The sequence below is a fragment of the Quercus suber genome, unplaced genomic scaffold (assembly GCF_002906115.3).
Source record: "Quercus suber isolate HL8 unplaced genomic scaffold, Cork oak 2.0 scaffold_324, whole genome shotgun sequence".
NCBI lineage: Eukaryota > Viridiplantae > Streptophyta > Magnoliopsida > Fagales > Fagaceae > Quercus > Quercus suber.
Window position 1 is genome coordinate 532,296 of NW_027069777.1, and position 13,779 is coordinate 546,074.

General features: G+C 36.2%; 1 protein-coding gene and 1 non-coding gene across 3 annotated transcripts; both read left to right on the forward strand.

Moving 5' to 3' along the window:
* Positions 1–9,658, forward strand: LOC112032816 (haloacid dehalogenase-like hydrolase domain-containing protein At2g33255). 2 transcript variants are annotated; one of them, XM_065782986.1, is made up of 5 exons: positions 1–485; positions 2,069–2,111; positions 4,904–4,964; positions 8,353–8,487; positions 8,989–9,658. In XM_065782986.1, exons 1-5 carry the CDS (start codon positions 11–13, stop codon positions 9,151–9,153), a joined length of 879 nt encoding a protein of 292 aa, XP_065639058.1. In that variant the 5' UTR covers positions 1–10; the 3' UTR covers positions 9,154–9,658. The 2 variants fall into 2 exon arrangements, with proteins under 2 accessions (XP_065639058.1, XP_065639059.1); XM_065782987.1 differs by lacking the exon at positions 4,904–4,964 and adding an exon at positions 7,075–7,135.
* Positions 9,659–12,196: 2,538 nt separating this feature from the next.
* TRNAK-CUU (transfer RNA lysine (anticodon CUU)) lies at positions 12,197–12,269 on the forward strand. Its single transcript has one exon. It is a non-coding gene; the product is annotated as a tRNA-Lys (tRNA).
* The last annotated feature ends 1,510 nt before the right edge of the window (positions 12,270–13,779 follow it).

Genomic DNA, 13,779 nt, shown 5'->3' on the forward strand with positions numbered 1-13,779 from the left:
TGCATAATTCATGATTCCACTCTCAAGTACCTTTACTTTAAGCCAAATGTCCATCAACACACTCTCCATCATCACTCTCTCATCCTCCATTTGTCCTCATCCTCACTCTCACAAAAACTCCAAACGCTTTAAATACCCAATGCCCCTATCCAAATCCAAACCCCTCTTCTCTTTCTTGCACTCCAAATTCCCACTTCCCCAAATGGCAACTCTCATCACCACCACTCCCACTCACAAGAAGGCTCGCCTTAAGGGCGTCGTATTTGACATGGACGGAACCCTAACGGTCCCCGTCATCGATTTCGTCGCCATGTACAAGGCCGTCCTTGGCGACGATGAGTACCGCCGAATCAGGGCGGAGAGCCCGTCCGGAATCGACATCCTGCACCACATTGAGAGCTGGAGCCCCGAGAAGCAACAGATGGCCTACGAGACCATCGCCGATTACGAGCGACGCGGCCTTGATCGCCTCCAAATCATGCCCGGTTAGCCACTTCGTTTATTTAACAATTTTTGTATTGTAGACTCTCACTCAGTTCGGTTTTTGTAAAAGACAGTTTTTTTTTTCTCGAAACTGATTTGGAGAACGTACTATAACGCATTATGCGGAGATTCATAAAATTATGCACGTTTATTATTTAAACAAGTCATACGAGTTGTTAAAAATGTAGAAAATCTAATTACACGGTCTGTACATGTGAGGTGAGTACTTGAGTGTGTAACAAGGAGAGTGTGACTATTATTAGTTATTACTCTTAAAAATGGCATATGGCTAAAAGTGTATACGTGGATGGTCATTTGAACTGCCAAGGGTTGGAGGAATGTTCCTCCAAACCAGTTTGGAAGTAAACTCTTTATTTTATTTAGGAAAGAGTTTGACTCCAACCTGCGATTGAAGAGACCAACAGTGCGTAGTTTTAGTCCCATGACTATTTTAATGGGTTATGTGACTTCTTTAAGTAATATAAATGAATAATCTTATAATTATCCACATAATAGGTTGGAAAAGATAGCTATAAACTAGTTTGGAGCCAAACTTTTTCCTTTTATAAATCGGATATAGTTAATATTTGGGTAAATCGCAAATTGCACTCCTAAGGTTTGGTGTGATTGGATTTTATATCCTGAAGTTTCATAATTTAGATTTTACCCCTTGAAATTTGGGGTGTTTTGATTTTACACCTTGACATTTTAGAAGTTAGATTTTACCCCCAAAGTTTGTGAGTATTTGGATTTTATATCCAAAAATTATGAAACTTTAAGATGTAAAATCCAAATATCCTTAAATTTTAGGGGGTAAAATCCAAACACTTCTAAAATATAGGAGCTAAAATCCAAAATTTGAGATGTTAGAGTGTAAAATCCAAACATCCCTAAACGTCAGGGGGTAAAATCCAAATTTTAAAACTTCAGGGTGTAAAATCTAATCACCCCCAAACTTTAAGGGTGTAATTTACAATTTACTTTTAATATTTTATGTTTTAGGGTCTAACTATGTATAGACGGCCTCATCAGGACACCTTTAGATTTGGGGAAATGCTAAAGCTACTAAACTGGATTAAATTCAAATAAAGAGTAACCTTTTCCTTCATACTTTGTTGGATTGGAGTGCTGCTTTTCTTTCTCCACCTTGTTTTTTTCTTTTATATTTGTTTGATCATTGTATTTTGACTTGATTGTACTGCTCACCTAGTACACCTCTAGTGTACTAGGGTATTCTCTTTCTAATACAATTTTTCATTATTTATCAAAAAAAGAAAAGAAAAAGAGAGCAACCTTTTCCAACAGTAGTAGGTAAATTATAGGGTTTTCTATTGATTTAAAATACATGTGCAGATTATCTATTAAAAAAAAAAGTACATGTGTGGAAGTTCAAATTTTAGATTCATTTATTGCATTACTTTTGCCAGATGGATCTCCTTTTAGTTTATTGGACTTAATATATAATTGTTATTATTTTTAACTTATACTTTTTTTTAAGAGAACTTCACTCAGATTAGTTGCACGTCGTAGGATTTTTAACTTATACTTGACACAGTTATAATATTTTTGGTTAATTCTAGTGCAGGTGCAGCAGAACTTTGTGGGTTGCTCAATGCAAAGAAAATAAGGTTGAAGCGGGTCACTCTTTTGTATTCTTTTTAGTTGTTTATAATTGTCATGTGTCTGCAGATAGGTTTTAAGCCGGCCTAAGTTTGTTACTTTTCCTTTTAAAACTTTGATTGGGGGGTTTTGGATTTGGGTTTGTACTCTAATTGATAAAGGAGATTAGAATTAGGCACTGATGGTTTTTATTTGCATAAATCTAACAAATCAAAAAAAAGGGGAAGAGGCAAAACCACTCTCATCCAATTTAAACTTTTCCATGATCCCTAACCTATTGTGCTACCTTGTGGAGCTATTCCTATATTCATTTTCTTTGATTTTCTTAGTTGACTTCTACACACACTTATGTGGAGTATTTTTCAATGTGTATGAGAGTGATAGGGTTAGTGGATTTAGCGTGTTTTGCTTTGAGACGTGGTGAATAAATATTTTCTCTTACATTGTGAGATGGCCCATGAGTTGTGGTCCTTAGTATTAACCCTATTTTGAAGTGCAATGAGTGATGCCCCAAACGATGATAGATCTATTGGTTTCATGGAAAAGAAGATTGGCTCAAGGGGGCTAAGACAAGGTGACGTGCTATCACCACTACTTTTTATATTGGTTAATGGTTACGGAGGTGTTGAGTCGGATGTTGAAAAGAACTGAGGGTGGCTACATCCATGGTTTTAGGGTTGGGAATGATACAAGGGAAGGGTTCTATATATCTCATCTTTTATTTGTTGTTGATGCGATTTTATTCTGTGATGCAAATTCTGAACAAGTTCTTTATATTAGATGATGTTGACTTGCTTTGAAATTGTTAAAAGTTTAAAATTTACATGAGTAAGAGTGAAATGGTTTCCATTAGGAGATATTGGTAACATGGTAGAGTTACCAAGTATCCTATGTTGTAAGATGTTGTGAGTGTGTGTTGGGTAGCTTTGGCTAAGCTTATTTGTTTAAAGGGGAAACAAAAAGTGGCTTTAAGCAAATAAGCTAGTTTTTTCCCCTCAAATAAGCTAGCTTATTTGCTTAAAGCCACTTTTTTGTAGTACCTTTAAGCAAATATGAGAACCAAACTCATTTGAGCTATCTTGGAATGCCATTGGGGACGTCCTTTAAGGCGAATGTGCAATCCAATTTAGAGAAGATGAGCACAAATCATCTGGTTGGAAGAAATTATATTTGTCAACTAAGGGGGAAGATAACACTTTTAAAGAGTATGCTTTTAAGGTTACGAATGTATTATCTATGTGTACGATTCCCATGTGTGGCAAACAAACACGTTGGAGAGGCTACATAGAAAATTTTTGTTTGGCAGCTTGGGTGTTGAGTTCAAATATCATTTGGTGAGGTGGAGTATAGTTTGCTCTCCTATTGCCAATTAAGGATTGGCAGTAAGGAAATTAGGAATTTTTGATCAAGCTTCATTGGAAAAATGGTTTTGGCTTCATGGGAAGGAGGACACATTTGTGGAGACGGAAATAGCTACGAAGTATGGAGAGGAATGGGGTGGATGGACTTTGGAACTAGTTAGAGGGACTCATAATTGCAGTTTATGGAAAAGTATTAGAACGGGATGGGACATTTTCCTAAATTGTGTACTTTGATTTGGGGAATGGTAGCTGAGTACAGTTTTGGTTTGGAAAATGGCATGGGAATCATTCTTTGAAGATGTTGTTTACATAATGTATGCCTGCTCAAGAGATACATATGCACAGAGCTGGAATGTTCGATTTCATTGAGGTTTTAATTATTGGGAATTGGAGTTGGTAAATTCATTCCTAGATCTCCTTTACCCAAATATCCTGAGGAGAGAAGGTTGTGACAGAATGAGGCGGAAATTGAACGGGAATGGCAGATTTAATGTTCATTCATATTATGCTGCCATGCAAGGTACCGGTGAAGTCTCTTTTCCTTGGAAGAGTATTTGGTGTATTAAGGCTTCAAAGATGGGTTTCTTTCTCTGCATGGACAACAGCATGGGGGAAGATTATCATGTAAGAAAGGATTTACTTTAGTTGGGTGGAGTTGTATCTTGTATGTGTTGATGCAGTAAGAGACAATGGACCATTTATTGATTATTTATGATGTTGCCTATGATTGGTGGAGTTTTGTTTTGAGAGATTTTGGGATTCAATGGGTGTTACCACAAAGGTAATTGATCTCTTATATGGTTGGAGGATTTGGTTTGGTAAACATTTATTGAATATTTGGAATCTAGATTGCTAGTATTTGATGTGGACATTGTGGAGGGAAAAAAATTGCCTCAGTTTTGAAGATGCAGAAATTTTGTTGATTCAATTGAAATCATTGTTCATCTAATTGTTGTTCGATTGGTCTCGTGTGTTAGGTTTCACTAATAGCAATTCCATTGCAGACTTTGTGCCATCACTATAATTCTATTCTTTAGGCTGCTTTATGTCCATAATATGTGCTCCTGAAGTAGTCCTTTTCCTCAATAATATATCATTACTTTTTAAGAAAAGATTTGGTCGTCATTAAATGGTTGAGGCTTGGGGGGCTGTTCCTTTATGCATTATGCAGACATGGCCAGAAACGAATGATCGTACCTTCAATAATGTAGAACTTACCAGGAACTTTTAAAATACAATCTATTACAATCTCCATACGATTGGATTCAAGTGCTTAGACATATGCATCGTGACTCTTTCTTGTACTTTATTGCTTGTATGAACTTTTTTTATTATTTTTTTATTGTAGTTTTTTTTGAGGATCTATTACAACTACTATGTTGTAATTATACAATCTACCATGAGAATTTTGTTGATTATTTGTTTGTATTAATTTTCAGAAGGGGATTAATCACACGCAATGTTAAGGGAGCTGTTGATTTGTTTCATCAACGGTTTGGGGTAAGTTTATCCTAGTGTGCAATATAAAGTTTTGTATAAAGGTTGTTGAACATGACATAACTCATCTATGATTGACTATATTGTCTTCTTTTTCTCAATGTCCCATTACAAATGACTCCATGAAGTGTATTGGAAAGGGCTATTGAAGAAAAAAGAAAAAGAAAAGAAAAAGGTATAGGTCGTGCTTTCTTAGCAGTGTGCTGTCTAGTTAACCATCTTTACGGTAAGGCTGACCACTCTACACTTAAGAAAATATTTCCCAACAAAGTACTTCGCTACTCCCATGTTAAACACTAATCTCATTCAAATAAAGGGTTAAAGTTTTTATATATTATGTGTTTGTTCTAGTCTTCCCTGAGTTTGAAAACCTCCTTTTACCCCTTCATCTATTAGATGTCAATCTGGTGAAAAAGAAGGTCATTTACATTTAGTTGAGCATTCTGAAGTTTTGAGCATCAAGATACGAAAACCATATAAAGGATCTGTTTGTTAGAAGCATCTGGCATAAGTTAAAATTATACTACAAAAGAAATTTGGCAAAACATTTCACTGGCTCATATGCAGAAGTCAAAATTTCTCAAATAAACATGTCCCATTTTTTCTTTTTACCTGGGGTCCTAAAACCCTCATAAATGAAAAGTGGTTGGCCCTCACCGCAAAAACATGTTTGCCCCTCCAAAGAGGGGAAACAACATGTGCAAAATACCAAAAGTTGTACCAAAACATTTTTTTTTTTATTATTTTTATCACTCACAAAAGAGCTGGACATTAAAAAAAAAAAGAAAAAAGAAAATGGAGAGGAATGGGGTGGATGGACTTTGGAACTAGTTAGAGGGACTCATAATTGCAGTTTATGGAAAAGTATTAGAACGGGATGGGACATTTTCCTAAATTGTGTACTTTGATTTGGGGAATGGTAGCTGAGTACAGTTTTGGTTTGGAAAATGGCATGGGAATCATTCTTTGAAGATGTTGTTTACATAATGTATGCCTGCTCAAGAGATACATATGCACAGAGCTGGAATGTTCGATTTCATTGAGGTTTTAATTATTGGGAATTGGAGTTGGTAAATTCATTCCTAGATCTCCTTTACCCAAATATCCTGAGGAGAGAAGGTTGTGACAGAATGAGGCGGAAATTGAACGGGAATGGCAGATTTAATGTTCATTCATATTATGCTGCCATGCAAGGTACCGGTGAAGTCTCTTTTCCTTGGAAGAGTATTTGGTGTATTAAGGCTTCAAAGATGGGTTTCTTTCTCTGCATGGACAACAGCATGGGGGAAGATTATCATGTAAGAAAGGATTTACTTTAGTTGGGTGGAGTTGTATCTTGTATGTGTTGATGCAGTAAGAGACAATGGACCATTTATTGATTATTTATGATGTTGCCTATGATTGGTGGAGTTTTGTTTTGAGAGATTTTGGGATTCAATGGGTGTTACCACAAAGGTAATTGATCTCTTATATGGTTGGAGGATTTGGTTTGGTAAACATTTATTGAATATTTGGAATCTAGATTGCTAGTATTTGATGTGGACATTGTGGAGGGAAAAAAATTGCCTCAGTTTTGAAGATGCAGAAATTTTGTTGATTCAATTGAAATCATTGTTCATCTAATTGTTGTTCGATTGGTCTCGTGTGTTAGGTTTCACTAATAGCAATTCCATTGCAGACTTTGTGCCATCACTATAATTCTATTCTTTAGGCTGCTTTATGTCCATAATATGTGCTCCTGAAGTAGTCCTTTTCCTCAATAATATATCATTACTTTTTAAGAAAAGATTTGGTCGTCATTAAATGGTTGAGGCTTGGGGGGCTGTTCCTTTATGCATTATGCAGACATGGCCAGAAACGAATGATCGTACCTTCAATAATGTAGAACTTACCAGGAACTTTTAAAATACAATCTATTACAATCTCCATACGATTGGATTCAAGTGCTTAGACATATGCATCGTGACTCTTTCTTGTACTTTATTGCTTGTATGAACTTTTTTTATTATTTTTTTATTGTAGTTTTTTTTGAGGATCTATTACAACTACTATGTTGTAATTATACAATCTACCATGAGAATTTTGTTGATTATTTGTTTGTATTAATTTTCAGAAGGGGATTAATCACACGCAATGTTAAGGGAGCTGTTGATTTGTTTCATCAACGGTTTGGGGTAAGTTTATCCTAGTGTGCAATATAAAGTTTTGTATAAAGGTTGTTGAACATGACATAACTCATCTATGATTGACTATATTGTCTTCTTTTTCTCAATGTCCCATTACAAATGACTCCATGAAGTGTATTGGAAAGGGCTATTGAAGAAAAAAGAAAAAGAAAAGAAAAAGGTATAGGTCGTGCTTTCTTAGCAGTGTGCTGTCTAGTTAACCATCTTTACGGTAAGGCTGACCACTCTACACTTAAGAAAATATTTCCCAACAAAGTACTTCGCTACTCCCATGTTAAACACTAATCTCATTCAAATAAAGGGTTAAAGTTTTTATATATTATGTGTTTGTTCTAGTCTTCCCTGAGTTTGAAAACCTCCTTTTACCCCTTCATCTATTAGATGTCAATCTGGTGAAAAAGAAGGTCATTTACATTTAGTTGAGCATTCTGAAGTTTTGAGCATCAAGATACGAAAACCATATAAAGGATCTGTTTGTTAGAAGCATCTGGCATAAGTTAAAATTATACTACAAAAGAAATTTGGCAAAACATTTCACTGGCTCATATGCAGAAGTCAAAATTTCTCAAATAAACATGTCCCATTTTTTCTTTTTACCTGGGGTCCTAAAACCCTCATAAATGAAAAGTGGTTGGCCCTCACCGCAAAAACATGTTTGCCCCTCCAAAGAGGGGAAACAACATGTGCAAAATACCAAAAGTTGTACCAAAACATTTTTTTTTTTATTATTTTTATCACTCACAAAAGAGCTGGACATTAAAAAAAAAAAGAAAAAAGAAAAAAAAAAGACATGTAAATAGTTAATGTGTTGTGTTCAAATATGAGCATATTTCTTTCTTGCTGCATGAGTGTTGTAATTTCTATATGCTGATTCTTATTCTGCATATTTGTGTCCTGGCTTCAAACTTTAGCCTACTTCATGCATGTTACTCTTGAGTTTCCCTTTGTGCAGGTTTGCCCATGCACAATCTAGAATTTTCTTTTCTTTTTTATATGATGCTGGTTAGTTTATTTTTATTATCAAGTGTAGATGTGGTAACTGTGTTCAATTTTATTTGTCCATACTCCATATAACTCTCTCTCTCTCTCTCTTCCCTCTGGTGTGCATTTGTTGAAAAGGACTGTCTTTTTGACGGCTCCTTCTAAGTAGATATACTCTATGAGTGCTGCAGTTTGATATCCTTTGTAATTTTATATTACTGCAGATGACATTTTGTCCAGCACTAAGCAGGGAATTCCGTCCTTATAAACCAGACCCTGCACCACTACTTCATATCTGTTCAGATTGGGAAGTTCTACCAACTGAAGTAATGATGATTGGTGATAGCCTTAAAGATGATGTGAGTTCTTTCTTTCTTTCTTTCCTCACTCTCTCTTTGTTTTTTTTTTTTTTTTTTTGATTATCTTGTTAATGCTTTGTGAAGTTCCTTTCATGTTCCCTTGCTTTTATCTAGAATGCGGCCCTCCTTTTCTTTCTTTCCTCACTCTCTCTTTGTTTTTTTTTTTTTTTTTTGATTATCTTGTTAATGCTTTGTGAAGTTCCTTTCATGTTCCCTTGCTTTTATCTAGAATGCGGCCCTCCCTTCCCTGCTTTTCAGTGAGAATCTTCTTTCCTTGCGCAAATACAGTGATGAATTTATATAAATATATTATGATTATGATTTTATTTGAAGAGGTATACTCAATGGCAAGGGCCAATGTCAGATATCTAAATGCAAAATGATTAAGATCTTTGCAATTTGGAGCATGAGCTTTTGTGAAATTTTGCTTGCTCTTCCTATGGATAATTATTCACTGTCCCAAATGGATAAGAATTGGTTTCTATAATCTGACTTTTACAGGTGGCTTGTGGGAAGCGAGCAGGAGCTTTTACATGCTTGCTCGATCAAACAGGGAGGTATGATTCCCCTGAATATGCTAACGTGGATTTAAAGCCAGATTTCAAGGTCTCTTCCCTTACTGAAGTTTACTCACTATTGGAAGAACATTTCGACCTAGCACCGTGATCTTCAACCTGTAGACCACAAAAAATTCACATTTAAAAGGAGAAGCTTTAATTGTGCTCTATGAAGGGATGAATGTAGGATAAAATACTTTTAGGATGGTTTGTTCTTTGTTCTAAGAAAGATCTCAAAAAAGATATCCACGAATTATGAAAAAAGAGGATATCAACAAAAACAGTACTAAGCAAAAGATTATGAATGGCCCATTCTTCAATCAGAACCTGAGTTAGAGATTCCACCTAATGTATTCTGGTGTACAATGCCCAATTGTTACTTGCAGGGGCTATGAGCCTACGAACCACTTCAGAGATGCCTGTCTTGGTCTTGGTCTTGGTGTGGTTCCGTATGGGACAAGATGTTTAACCTTTCCAATTATTTGTATGCAAGATTGTTGCAAATGTAGATACAACTATTTGTAAGGATTCATTTTAGGCATTTATCTGTCTGCTGGATTAGATACACGTTGTAATGTTGAATGAAAACAGCAATCCATCCAATTTTCCTTGTAGCCAGATGCACCTTCAGAATTTGTAGATTATGCCTTAACAGTAAGATACGCATAAAAGCCAAGTGCCTTGTATTTCAGTGAATCAGTGATATAGCCTGCTCTCCTTTATTTGGAGAATCAGGTTTGAATCCTTCTATATATATATATATATATATAAAAGATAAGCACAAAAAAGTTGTGGTTTTTGCAGGCGCCCGTTAAGGGTAGTTTGTTAGAATTTATAAGCATTCTCATGCAATGTTTTGATAGCTAAGGTAATACATAGGGTGCCTTCCTAGTAGGTCGTTTGTTGACAGATGCTTTGATTGCATTTGATTTGGTTATATAGTATGTCCACAACATGGCAAGGGAGGAAGTGTGGTTTGGCTTTGAAAGTGGATATGAGTAAAGGCACATGATAGAGAGTTGAGTGGGTTTTTTTTCAAGGCAACCATGTTGAAGCTGGGTTTTTTGGATGCTTGGGTAAACATAAATTTATTGATGCAATGGATCTATTTGGATACTGCTTATTTTGCTGAAAAATGATAACTGAAAACACTGTGGCAAAATAATTTTTAAATGTATTAATAGTGTTGTGGGACTCATTTTTAATTAAAGTTTTGGTGAAAAAAGATGTTTGTGGATTCCTTGAACAGTGTACGGGACCAACTGACAGTGCCATTTTAGTGAAATGTGTGGACGTTCAAAGTGCTAGTGGGTCTCGTGCATAGTGCATGGAACCCACTGGCAGGTCTGTGTTCACGTGCTTTTAGTATAAAAAAAATAAAATAAAATAAAAAAGACGCAAAACGCGTTGCAAGTAATCTGAATCCAAACTCTCACAATGTGTACGAGTATCTACCGTGAAATTGAGTTTTGTGAATGGTTGGGAAAATCTATTGATTCCCTTCCTTGTTAGCTTGAGTTTGGAAAGCGAAATATTTTCCAAATGAGAGTTTTATGAGTTCAAATTGGGTCACCAGCCTGTCTTATACATAGCATAGTGTTTTATCTAGAAGTCGAAGCCAAGTGGATATGAGTAAGGCACATGATAGAGTTGAATGAGTTTTTTTTCAAGGCAATCATGTTGAAGCTGGGTTTTGTGGAAGCTTGGGTAAACGTAAATCTATTGATGCAATGTGTATGAGTTTCTATCGTGAAATTGGGTTTTGTGGATGGTTGGAAAAATCTATTGATTCCCTTCCCTGTTAGCTCGAGTTTGGAAAGCGAAATATTTTCCAAATGAGATTTTTATGAGTTCAAATTGTGTCACCAGCCTGTCTTATACATAGCATAATGTTTTATTTAGAAGCCGAAGGCCTCTACTTGAACAAGGAACAAGGTGGAGAATGTTAATGGTTTTTTTTTTTTTTTTTTAAATTTTTTTTTAAATTTATTTTATGAAGAGAGCTTGACCAATAGAAAATAATTAAGAGACAAAAACCAGATCTTAATAGTATTTTTGTTTAGTAGAAAACAGTTGTCTTTTTTTTTTTCTTATTTGTATAGTTAAAAAAAAGAAAAAGAAAAAGACGCGACCAATAGAAAATAATATTAAGAGGAATTGGAGTTGGAGTTGGGAGTGTCTTCCTTAGTCAAATCCACACTTAAATCCCCGGAACTCGAGGACCTTGAATAGGTCTTCGCCGGAGACGGATTCGGGTCAGAAATCGTCCGGCGCAGAGTCGGCGGAAGAGGCGGCAACCCGGGATTCGAAGACGGAGTAACCGGATTGACGTTGACAGTACCCGTCGACCTCGGATGCTGCTCTGGAGACAGGGAATTGTTGGGGTTGGGTGCTTGAAAACCCGACCCAGATGGGAAAGGATCCGGGTCGGAAACGGTGCGGCGGAGAACCGGGTCTTGGAAGAGCTTCTTGGGCTTAGGCTGAGAGTCTGAGGAGAAGGCGTTGAGTGGGTCTTGGAAAGAAGAAGACGGCGAGGGGAACGTCGTTTCATAGGGTTGGAGGTGGAGCAGAGGCAGCCGCAAGTGTTGCAAGGTTGGTGTTGGTGTTGGTGGTGGTTGTGGCAGTTGAAGCCGTTGAGGTGGAGCATGGCAAAGCGGTTATCAAAGGGAGGCTGATCATCCACTGATAAGTCTTGGGAGACCGCCTCTGCCTCTTCTGGCTTATTTTCTTTACTCATTTTCTTCCTCCCTCGATTTCTTTTTCTTTCTTTCTTTCTTTTTCTCTCTTTCTTGCTTGTTTTTTATATGTAGGATTCTGTGGCTTTTGGTGGGAATGTGAATTTTGAAGCAGGATTTTCCTTTATATAGAGGTTAGGATGTACTACGGATGGGGTGTTGTTGGATGAAGAAAGAAACAACCAAGAGGTTGAAGCCAAGTAATTTGTAAGAGGGTCATTTTCGTCATTCTATAATATAAAAAATAATGAAACGGGAATACTGAATAGTATGGCGATTTGGGTGTCATCTTGTGAGTGAGTCGCACCGGTAGAAACAGACTCACTCTAGCTATAGTGGCTACTAACTATTCCTATGAAAGTATGATTATAAATAAAAAGTAGTTATATACCATATACAATGAGCTCTGTCAACCAAGCCCGTCTAGCTCAGTTGGTAGAGCGCAAGGCTCTTAACCTTGTGGTCGTGGGTTCGAGCCCCACGGTGGGCGTCCTTTTTTTTTTTTTTTTTTAACTATACAAAAAAGAAAAAAAAAAAGTAAGTGTTTTCTACTAAACAAAAATACTATTAAGATCTGGTTTTGTTCTCTTAATTATTTTCTATTGGTCAAGCTCTCTTCATAAAATAAATTTAAAAAAAAATTTAAAAAAAAAAAAAAAAAACCATTAACATTCTCCACCTTGTTCCTTGTTCAAGTAGAGGCCTTCGGCTTCTAAATAAAACATTATGCTATGTATAAGACAGGCTGGTGACACAATTTGAACTCATAAAAATCTCATTTGGAAAATATTTCGCTTTCCAAACTCGAGCTAACAGGGAAGGGAATCAATAGATTTTTCCAACCATCCACAAAACCCAATTTCACGATAGAAACTCATACACATTGCATCAATAGATTTACGTTTACCCAAGCTTCCACAAAACCCAGCTTCAACATGATTGCCTTGAAAAAAAACTCATTCAACTCTATCATGTGCCTTACTCATATCCACTTGGCTTCGACTTCTAGATAAAACACTATGCTATGTATAAGACAGGCTGGTGACCCAATTTGAACTCATAAAACTCTCATTTGGAAAATATTTCGCTTTCCAAACTCAAGCTAACAAGGAAGGGAATCAATAGATTTTCCCAACCATTCACAAAACTCAATTTCACGGTAGATACTCGTACACATTGTGAGAGTTTGGATTCAGATTACTTGCAACGCGTTTTGCGTCTTTTTTATTTTATTTTATTTTTTTTATACTAAAAGCACGTGAACACAGACCTGCCAGTGGGTTCCATGCACTATGCACGAGACCCACTAGCACTTTGAACGTCCACACATTTCACTAAAATGGCACTGTCAGTTGGTCCCGTACACTGTTCAAGGAATCCACAAACATCTTTTTTCACCAAAACTTTAATTAAAAATGAGTCCCACAACACTATTAATACATTTAAAAATTATTTTGCCACAGTGTTTTCAGTTATCATTTTTCAGCAAAATAAGCAGTATCCAAATAGATCCATTGCATCAATAAATTTATGTTTACCCAAGCATCCAAAAAACCCAGCTTCAACATGGTTGCCTTGAAAAAAAACCCACTCAACTCTCTATCATGTGCCTTTACTCATATCCACTTTCAAAGCCAAACCACACTTCCTCCCTTGCCATGTTGTGGACATACTATATAACCAAATCAAATGCAATCAAAGCATCTGTCAACAAACGACCTACTAGGAAGGCACCCTATGTATTACCTTAGCTATCAAAACATTGCATGAGAATGCTTATAAATTCTAACAAACTACCCTTAACGGGCGCCTGCAAAAACCACAACTTTTTTGTGCTTATCTTTTATATATATATATATATATATAGAAGGATTCAAACCTGATTCTCCAAATAAAGGAGAGCAGGCTATATCACTGATTCACTGAAATACAAGGCACTTGGCTTTTATGCGTATCTTACTGTTAAGGCATAATCTACAAATTCTGAAGGTGCATCTGGC